The sequence below is a fragment of the Eublepharis macularius genome, chromosome 2 (assembly GCF_028583425.1).
Source record: "Eublepharis macularius isolate TG4126 chromosome 2, MPM_Emac_v1.0, whole genome shotgun sequence".
NCBI lineage: Eukaryota > Metazoa > Chordata > Lepidosauria > Squamata > Eublepharidae > Eublepharis > Eublepharis macularius.
In genome coordinates, this window is record NC_072791.1 from 150,827,899 (window position 1) to 150,839,002 (window position 11,104).

At 42.8% G+C, this 11,104-nt stretch overlaps 1 protein-coding gene across 1 annotated transcript; it reads left to right on the forward strand.

Annotated features, from left to right (window-relative positions):
* Positions 1–7,383: 7,383 nt before the first annotated feature.
* On the forward strand, positions 7,384–8,349 carry LOC129323536 (olfactory receptor 1019-like). The gene has a single exon (XM_054970071.1). The coding sequence runs from the start codon at positions 7,384–7,386 to the stop codon at positions 8,347–8,349; it is 966 nt and encodes a 321-aa protein (XP_054826046.1).
* Positions 8,350–11,104: the final 2,755 nt, after the last annotated feature.

Below are 11,104 nucleotides of genomic sequence, written 5' to 3' on the forward strand. Positions count from 1 at the left end.
AGATACTGTGCCCTGTTTGAGTTAGGCTATGTTCAGCCACTGCTGATTTTTCAGGCTGTCCAAGTCTGCAGTGTCTTTCATGTTCTTTTATTCTTGTCTGGATGCTACGCTTTGTGGTCCCGACGTAAACTTGTCCACAGCTGCAGGGTATACGGTATACTCCTGCAGAGGTGAGGGGGTCTCTGCTGTCTTTTGCTGATCGTAGCATCTGTTGTATTTTTCGGGTGGGTCTGAATACTGCTTGAAGGTTATGCTTTTCCATAAGCTTTCCCATCTGATCAGTAATACCTTTGATATATGGCAAAAACACTTTTCCTGTAGGTGACTGTTTTTCCTTGGTTGTTTGATTCATCCTGGGTTTGATTGCTCTTCGGATTTCATTTCTGGAGTAGCCATTTGCCTGAAGTGCGTGGTTTAGATGATTAATTTCCTCATTGAGAAAGCGCGGCTCACATATCCGTCTTGCACGATCCACTAATGTTTTCATTATGCCTCTTTTCTGTCGGGGGTGGTGATTGGAGTTTTTGTGTAAGTACCGATCAGTGTGAGTTGGTTTCCTGTAGACCTTGTGACCTAACTGAAAGTTTGCTTTGCGGATGACCAAGGTATCCAGGAATGAGAGTTTTCCCTCACTTTCTTTCTCCATTGTGAATTGTATGTTCAGGTGGATGTTGTTGAGATGATTCAAAAACTCCCTCAATTCTTCCTCCCCATGGCTCCAAATGATGTCTGGATCTGCATTGAGGGTCTTGATGGCATTTCTCTCCTTGCGTGTTATATTGCTGGTGGGAAGCTTTGCCTTTCGTAGAAGGAGAGAAATGCCATCAAGACCCTCAATGCAGATCCAGACATCATCATTCTACCAGCTGATAAAGGCAATGCTACAGTGATCATGAAAACGGAGGAATACAAAAAGAAGATTAAGGAACTCCTGGACCCCTCCACCTACAAAAAACTAAAACGAGATCCCACTTGCAAAATCACCAGGCTAACAAATGCGCTGATCAAGAATTCCTCACTACATCCCGACACGCACAGAAAACTATGCAAGACTGAAGCACAGCCACCTAGACTATATGGACTCCCCAAAATACATAAAGATTCAGTCCCACTCCGACCCATTGTGAGTGCCATTGGTTCACCGACATATGAATTAGCTAGACATCTGGCAGATCTCCTGCAGGACCACATCGGGAAAACCTCGTCTTACATCAAAGATTCAGCAGATTTCATCAACAAAATCAGTTCTCTGAAACTCAATCCACAAGACATACTTGTCAGTTTTGATGTTGTATCCCTGTTTACCAAGGTTCCAGTAAAAGACACTATTGCACTGATTAATCAGATTTTCCCAGAGGATGTAACAGCCTTATTCCATCATTGTCTGACAACCAGTTACTTCCAATGGGACAACGAATTCTATGAACAGATGGATGGGGTGGCCATGGGGAGCCCACTCAGCCCAGTTATAGCAAACTTCTACATGGAACATTTTGAAAAAACAGCTCTAGAATCAGCACCCCACAAACCCAGTGTATGGTTCCGGTTTGTGGATGATACATTCATCATTTGGAGCCATGGGGAGGAAGAATTGAGGGAGTTTTTGAATCATCTCAACAACATCCACCTGAACATACAATTCACAATGGAGAAAGAAAGTGAGGGAAAACTCTCATTCCTGGATACCTTGGTCATCCGCAAAGCAAACTTTCAGTTAGGTCACAAGGTCTACAGGAAACCAACTCACACTGATCGGTACTTACACAAAAACTCCAATCACCACCCCCGACAGAAAAGAGGCATAATGAAAACATTAGTGGATCGTGCAAGACGGATATGTGAGCCGCGCTTTCTCAATGAGGAAATTAATCATCTAAACCACGCACTTCAGGCAAATGGCTACTCCAGAAATGAAATCCGAAGAGCAATCAAACCCAGGATGAATCAAACAACCAAGGAAAAACAGTCACCTACAGGAAAAGTGTTTTTGCCATATATCAAAGGTATTACTGATCAGATGGGAAAGCTTATGGAAAAGCATAACCTTCAAGCAGTATTCAGACCCACCCGAAAAATACAACAGATGCTACGATCAGCAAAAGACAGCAGAGACCCCCTCACCTCTGCAGGAGTATACCGTATACCCTGCAGCTGTGGACAAGTTTACGTCGGGACCACAAAGCGTAGCATCCAGACAAGAATAAAAGAACATGAAAGACACTGCAGACTTGGACAGCCTGAAAAATCAGCAGTGGCTGAACATAGCCTAACTCAAACAGGGCACAGTATCTTATTCCAGGACACCAAAATACTGGACAACACTTCCAACTACTTTGTCAGACTGCACAGGGAAGCCATTGAAATTCACAAGCATAAGCAAAACTTCAACAGGAAAGAAGAAACCTTAAGAATGAACAGAGCATGGGCTCCAGTTCTGAAAAACACCAGGCCAACAAAACACTCCACACCCGACAATAGCCCTGCAGAGAAGATTAGCACATCAAGCACCAATCCATATGCAAAAGAACCTCTTCAGGTTACAGTGAAGCCTCCCGCCATTAGCATTCCACACCCTGGGAAACTCTTACAGAATGACTCAGCTCAACCCCACCCCTCCTGAGTAGATACAAATGACCTACATCTTTTCCACACTGTGACACTGAGAGATCTCTGTCTTTTGGTGCTACACCTCTGAAGATGCCAGCCACAGCTGCTGGCGAAACATCAGGAACTACAATGCCAAGACCACGGCAATACAGCCCGGAAAACCCCCAACAACCATCGTTCTCCGGCCGTGAAAGCCTTCGACAATATAACTTGATTAACTTTGCATTAAAAAAAGGAACTGTAAAGCTTTTGTTGTGGGAGGGGATGATGAAAGGCTTAAATGCTTATTGGCCTTTGGTTTTAGAGAGTGTTTTTAGAATGGGCAAAAATCATTTTGGCAAAATGTTTGAATTCTATAGCCTCCGTCCTGAGCAAGCCACTCCCTCTGCTTTGGTTGTATGTCCATTAATCCCTATGGGGGACTTTCGGAGTGCTGTAGTCATTGTTTTTCAACCAAATGTCTTCAAAACTGCAGTGGCGTGTCTTCTCCCTGTCCTCCAAAGAACTATCAAGTTTCAAGCAAACTGGGCAAAGCATTTGAATTCTATGGGCCATGGAACAAGCCAAGGTTTTTCTACTTTCACAATTAAAAAAAGGTCCCTCCAACACATAAGGAGGGGTGAAGGGGGAAGAAGTGGGGAGGACAGAATAGCATCTCTCTGTAGCTTAGAATTGGCTGGGAGTGCTCTTTTCTCCTCCACTGTAATGATCTGATTGGAAGGCAGAAATTTTCCAGAAATCAGTACATGTTAGACATGGGCACGAACCAGAAAAAAAAACAAACCATGGAGTTCGTGGTTCATGGGGTTTCCACGAACCACAAACTGGCACAGAACTGGCCCAGTTACAAACCAGTTTGTTGTTTGTGGATTGTGGGGTTTAAATTAATCGTTTAAAGGGCCCTTTTCTGCTGCTTGCAAGGGGCAAGACCCTTTAAACTTTCAGCTGGCAGGTGGGGTAATTCCCTCCCTGCTGCCTGCCAGCTGATAGCTTAAAGGGACCTGCCACTTGCAAGGCAGGGCCCTTTAAACAGCCAAAACCTGAGCTTTCCAGCCCCAACCTCCACACCGTCAGCCCCAGACCCTCACCCCCCCCAAGCCCCAGCCTCAGCCCCACTTACCTTCCCTCTGATGCTGGGGTGGTGGAGGCCTCCTTCGCTGCCCTGCAGGCCTGCGCAGCAGAGAAGAAGGCCAAAAATGCCCTTTCTGCCTCTCAAATGCTAGCCACGTACCCTCAGGCCAGCGGAGGAGGAGGAAAAGGGCCCTCCCGCCCTTCAAATGGCAGCTGCGGCTGCCATTTGAGGGGCAGATAGGCCATTTTTGGCCTCTTCCACTACCCTGCATGCCAGCTGCTTGCAAGGGGCAGGACTCATTTAAACGGCCCTGCTGCAGGTCCCTTTAAACTATCAGCTGGCAGTGAGCAAGGGGGGATCCCCCCTGCTGCCTGCCAGCTGATAGTTTAAAGGGACCTGCCACTTGCAAGTGGCAGGAAAAGTTTAAATTTAAACTGGCCCTTTAATATGAACCAAATGAACTAGTAGTCCAGTTCGTGAAAGTTCGTGGAAATGAGCTTCCACAAACCCTGGTTTGCAAACCCCGAACCGGGCTGATTCGCAGGGTTTTTTTGGTTCATATTTAGGTTTGTGCCCATCTCTAGTACAGATTCAAAGTGAAATGTGAGCTCATGCTGCATTGCTGGTAAACTCAGGAACTAAATTTTTTTTTCCAGAGGTGGGGTTCATGACTAGACATGGTCACAAACAGAAAAAAAATGAACATGGTGTTCATTGTTCATTGCCATCCATGAACAATGAACAACGAACACTGACGAACATGATCCTGTCATGAACATGTTCATTGTTCATTGGGGCCAGCAGGCTCTCCTCCAGCCATCAAAAAACCACTACCATAAACCTGATCTGAGCAGGCAGCAGGAAATGTACCAATAATAAATAATAGCTTGGCCCAGAGCCTGGCAGCAGCCCTGGAACCTGAAGCGGTAGATCCCTATCCCACCACACACAAAAAAAATTCAAGCTCCAATGCACTCGCCCTGTCTCTCTAACAGCAGCTGTCTCTTCCTGAAAGCCAGAGCTGGGAGCCCCCCTTCCCCCTAGTCTTTTCCTCTTGTAACAAATTTGGAGCTCCAGTCCACAGAAGGAAGACCTGCCTATCAAGCTAAATTGGGCTTAGATTGGGGTTTCCAGGGCAACAGCAGGAGTTCAGACAGAGTTCAGACAACCCCTGCCTGAGTTGCCATGGGAATTGATTGCAGGTGCCAGACTGTCTGGCTTGATGAACAGCAATGAACAGCAACGAACGAGGCTTACAACGACCACTGTTCGGTTAGAATGGGGCCTCACAAACAGCTTGCTTGGAAACAGCAGATTGGGCTGTTCGTGGTTTTTTTTAGTTTGTATTGCTGTTCATGCCCATCTCTATTCGTGACTACCAAGCAGCCAGGACTAGTATTTCTGTTCCAGGGAGTAAGACCCAGAAACAGTTATTTTCATGATTTTTACAGCTAATTTTCATTACACACACCCTTAGAAGACAATATCATTGATGAGTCAAATAGTATTAAGTGGAAGAACTTATAAGAAAGCAAGTTCAAAATACCTTTTACTTCCATGCAATTTCCAATTAAAAGCAATTTCCAATTAAAAGCAGGAAAGATCATTCAAAATACACACAACAGTGTTTATTATTCCTATGATCTGGGGATCTCAGATACATCAGGGATGATGTCCCAGATGGAACTCAGTGGCTTTTAAGTACTTTTCTCTCGCTTACATATTCTGAAATCAGAGAGGAAACCATCATTATTCTACAGGGTATGTATGGTAATTTACAAAATGATGTTTAAAACATAGGTAGGCATATGAGGCTGGACTTGCATGTTTTTACAATCACTTGGCTGTAGTTGTCCTTGTGGGATTTGATAATGAGAAATTTCAAACCCACATTAGTATCACAGGCTGGCTTGATTCTTTAGTTATGCCGAGTTCATATTGGTTCACAGTTCCAAGTGAGAAGCTTTGAAAGATCTAATTCCATGAGAATCATCTTTTGGTTTTAAAAAAGAAACATAGACTTGTGAATGCATAATAGGATGTAGTTTTATACAATGTCTGACGAACAGTTGGCAGGTATGTTCAATGTAACTGAATGCAAGTTAAATGACCACAAGTAAGCTTTCTAAAATTATTCCGTTTCTATTCATGGATACATCGTAATCTTAGGAAATTTTGTAGAAGTTGTCTTTCTGTAGGGCATAGTTATATTATGATTGATTGATTTAGAAATATATATGCTGCCTTTCTGGAGGACCTACTTGACATACATCCTTAGGTATCAGAATGCTGCCCCCCCCCAAAAAAACCAAGCAGGTCTGATACACTTCAGTTACAGCAAACTCTCGTGAATTTGTACTCTACATGTTTTGCCATATTATTATTATTCTTAAAAACCTGTCTTAAAAGAAGCTGCCACTACCATATTTTAAAATTAAAATTTCCCTTTGACCCATTGCACTGCTTTTTAAAAATTATAGTATTTTATTATAAAAACATAATAGACATATAGATACAAGCATAGAGCAGAATATAGATATAAAATAAACAGAACAAAATGAGAAAGTAAAAAAGAAAAAAAACCAGTATTTCCTAGAAAGCAAACAGAAAAACTCTCTCGGCAGCTATGCAGTTGTAGGCTGGCAACCTATTGGAGAAGACTGTATACTCTTTTAAATAACTTAAAACTGGACTAAAACAAATAAAATGAACTTCAACAGAGATAAATGCAAAGTTCTGCATTTAGGTAGAAAAAATCAAATGCATAATTTTAGGATGGGGAGACTGGTCTTGGCAGTAGTATGTGCGAAAAGGATCTGTGGGTCTTAGTAGACCATACACTGAACATGCGTCAGCAGTGTGATGGGGTAACTAAAAAGGCAAATGCAATTTTGGGCTGTATCAACATGCAGGACAAAAGAGAAAAGTAGAAGATGGTTTAGTCTGCCTTAAGATGATGAAGGCATCAGATGATGAACCCACAGTTCTTCATAAGTGTACCCATATTATTACCATGAAATCCTAGAGGTTTATGCTGTAGCAAAGATTATCCAACTCATATTATCAATAAAGCTATATCAAATAATCCCTTTGTATATTTGTGGAATGATAAAGGTGCAAGAATCAGGTGGCAAAAGGATCATGCAGGAACATGTTCAATCAAACAGATACCTGGAGCTTCCAAGACAGATTGAGAGCAGATACCATGAGTTGTGTTAATAGTTATATTTGGTAGCTGCTTCAGCTACATCTCTCAACAATCATTTAGCATTCACACTTGTAGTAATATTTAGAATCTATCTCTTGCATTTCCTGGGACTTCTCCAGTGGTCACTGAATCACAGAGCTAGGATCTGCTTATACTTTTCAAGAACAACAAGTACTAGATGTATCCAAGAACAACAATAGGTCTAATCCATGGCAATTCCTCAGATGAATGACCAACAGAGTATTTTATGCAATCATATAAATACTCCCTTATTTCAATTTTTGCATTATGTTTCTAGATATCAGAAAAACCACTGCTGATACTAGCACTAAGGTATTTGCAGCATAAATAATTTTGGTTTTCTGTAACAGTTCTCACATAAATGCCCCAGGGATTAAATTCTAAAGAAAATAATTCTTCATTCCTACCCTAACAGGAAAACATCAAAAGGAAATTCTACAGACAACTAACACCTTGAATCCAGCATACATCGTGAATGATAATGAATAAAGAAAACCACTCTTCTTTAAATGAATTTATTCTTTTGGGACTCACAGATAATCCCAGTATACAGCTCCCTCTTTTTGCCATGTTCCTGCTGGTTTATGTCATTACTGTAATAGGGAATGTCGGGATGATTTTGTTAATCTGTACTGATTCCCAGCTTCACAATCCCATGTATTTTTTCCTGGGTAATTTATCCTTTGTTGACCTCTGTTACTCCACAACCACTACCCCCCAAATGCTAGCTGACTTCTTAGCTGACCGTAAAAGGATATCATACAATGCCTGTGCTTTACAACTCTATTTATTTGCATTCTTTGCTGATGTAGAGTGTGCATTGTTGGCTGTGATGGCCTATGATCGGTATGTAGCTATCTGTAATCCACTGCTCTATACAGTCATTATGTCCAAGAAGGTTTGCAAAAGGCTGATGGCTGTAGCGTATATTATAGGTACAGTGGATTCAATTGCGTATACCTGCTCTACGTTCCAGCTTTCATTCTGTAGCTCCAACATCATCAATCATTACTTCTGTGATATGCCTCCCCTCTTTGAGCTCTCATGCTCTGACACTTATATCAGTGAGATTGTGGTGTTTGTCTTTGATGGCTATGTTGAAGCAGGCAGCCTTGGAATTATTCTTGTTTCCTATATATTCATCTTGACCACCATTATAAGAATGCGCTCTGCTGAAGGTAGACAGAAAGCCTTTTCCACCTGTACCTCCCACCTGACAATTGTTGGGATGTTCCATGGATCAGCACTTTTCATGTATCTTCAACCCAGCTCTAGCCACTCAATGGAAAAAGACAAATGGATCTCAGTATTCTATGCAGCAGTAATCCCCATGCTAAACCCCCTTATCTACAGTCTTAGGAACAAAGATGTGAAACATGCCCTGACAAAAGCACTTTGTAAGATAGGACTTTTTAAAAAGAATGGTATTGCTTCAAATTAGACAGTGATGTATGAAAAAACCAAGAGCGCATATGGAAAATATATTGGTTTTTAAATGTTCTCTTTTTTTTTTTCAAAAAAATCCCTGTGATCAATGGAACTCTCTCATTCCTCAAAAAGGTATTAAAGAATTCCTTCCTGTAAATTAATGATGGCATACATACTATTTTGAAATCCAATGTGTTCACTGTTAACAAGCTTCTCCTAATAAATGCAGAGATGGTGAAGTACTAGATGTATCCTAGAGCTCACAATTCAAAAAAAGCAAGAGTGAGGCCCAACAGAGCTGGTTAGCAACTAGTATGCATTTTGTGAGTTCTAGTGAAGTCCACAGCATAGTCTACAATACAGAGATGTTCCACAGCTGATGTGCAAGCATTATATTTCAAATATCAAGGTGGAAAAGGTTTCATAGCTGTAGAACTTTTGAAAAAATGTTTTTGTTATATTTTTCTGGTGTTTGTATTGTATTTTTACAAGGCTTGAAAGGGTTTTGGGGACTATATTGTTTAATTTTTATGAATCCATACCAAAAAGAGCAAGACATTCACATTAAAATTACATAAGCTATTACCTTAGATCTATTATCTTAGACATTAATACTTGACCCAAAATATGTGTCCCAAATATATGAACACAGTCTAACAATTGGGAATCTCCAACAAAGATCCACTGGCTTTTTTCATTTCTGATATAGGCTACAGCATTTAAAATACCACTTGGTATAGACTTTATTTCATAAAAGTAAATAAATGAATGCATTATGTGTCTGAAGCAATTTTTCATTATATAAACATACAACATGCACCATAAAAAGTATTCCTAAAGCTATGGAGGGCCATCAGAATAAATATATCCATCCTAATATACAATATAACATCATAAAATCCTCAAATCCAGAAACAAATATATACACTGTTAAACACTTTCTAATACCTCCATCTTTACCATATAGGATGGATTGTCATGATTCTTGAATTTAATAAGCATTGACCAAGTTCTTAAAATCTGTCATATGTCATTAGTCTTCAGGGGCAGGCAGCACGATCGGCCCACTTTACCACCTGTAGGTGTGTGCCCACATACCTGAAGCACTGCTCATCTGCTCCCTATGGACCTTCGTGGGAGAGCTACGTGAGCAGCCAAGCCTAGCAAGCTGCTTTCCCTTCTGGTTTCTGACACCTACACTTTACCACTCTTCTGTAACATTTCCTCCCACTGCCACCTCCTACTCCTATCTTTTTCCTTTCACACCCTATTTCTTCACCTCTCTTACCCCAACACTAGTATTGACCTCCCCCTTTCTGTTACCCCAACTTTCCTCTAACTGACCTCTGTGCCACCCACCACTCTCCTAACTGCATTGCCTGCCCATCCCTTTCCTTGCCACTCCACCTTCCCGGCCCTTCCTGGCCATTACAACCATCACCACCTTTTACTGCTCTGCTTCCAGGGACATATGGGGAAAGAAGTAGCACTAGGAAAGGGCTCTGGCTCCAGCTCACCATGCTCCCCCAGTTGCCAGGCCTTCTGATAGTAACGCCTTTTCCTGCCACAACTTGGAGTAATGGTGGGAGAAAAATGGGAAAACGTTATTGCGCCAATGGCATGACACAACTTCTGGGGTAGTTTCTGGTGATTCCTAGAGAGAACTGATAGCAATCTGAGTTTCCATGGGAAGAGATGTCATGTCATGACCACCAGCAGCCCCTCAGATTTCCACTGGCTGCCAGGCCTGCCTCAAGCCTGCCCCCCGCCAAGGAAGGAGGGAGCACCTGTCCCAACTACCACAGCCCCAAGCCAAGATGGGTGAGTGGACAGAGTGAGGTTGGGCAGGCACATTCTTTACTGGGCAAAGTGAGCCTGGGATCACCCATTTCACCATTTGCCACAGCGAGGCCATGGCAGATGGGTGTGTCCTCAATGCAGCAGCGCTGGGCTGCACACATTCTATCCCTTGCTGTGGCAAGGCTAGGCTTGAAGCATCCCATCTCTCAGCATGGCAAGGTTGGGATAAGCATGTCCTACCCCTTGCCACAGCAAGGTGAGGCCCTGCAGGAATTGCCTCTGAGGGCATGTTCCTCATTGCAGCAAGTCCTCCTTCCCCATGACTCCTCCTTGCAAGACTTGCTTTAGGTTGAGGTAGCCCTGGCAGGTCTGGGTTGATGCAGTTGGGGAAGGCACAGGCCATCAGCTCCCTAGGAATTTTCACAGTAGCCTTAATGATCAATCCACCCCTTCTGCCTGCCCATTCAACCATTCCTCGCCATGAGCAAAACAGGCAAGCAACTCTACTGACTCTGCAGAGGTGCTCAATGAGGATGCTTTTGGTGCCACTATTAGCATTTCAGCTCAGACCTCAGGCCAATCACCCACTGGTCACTCAGATGCCTGCCAGGGAAAGAAGCAGGGCCAGAAGCAACACTGCTTCTTCTACACCTGACCCTGCTGACACTTGACCAGACTCCAGAACTACCATTATGGTGAGCTACTTTAATCCCCCACCCCACCCCAAGAAAGAGAGGGAGGTGGTGGTAGCAGCTCTAATAGAAGTGTGTTGCATGTGTACACTGTCAGGTCCTGATTGTGTTTAAGCCAAAGATACTCCATTTTAAAACTGTGTTAGTGTGTTAAGTGTGCTTCTTGCAGGTGGGGAGACTGCTGCTGGGAGCCTGGAGGAGGGAGAGAGACTGTTATCATCTGCATGCCTTCGTCTTCCTGCTGCCCTTGAGAAACTTTCCTTTTCTCACCCTCGG

What these genes read in the sequence shown, in the direction of transcription:
- LOC129323536 (XM_054970071.1), top strand. Translation starts at nt 7,384, where the DNA reads ATGATAATGAATAAAGAAAACCACTCTTCTTTAAATGAATTTATTCTT.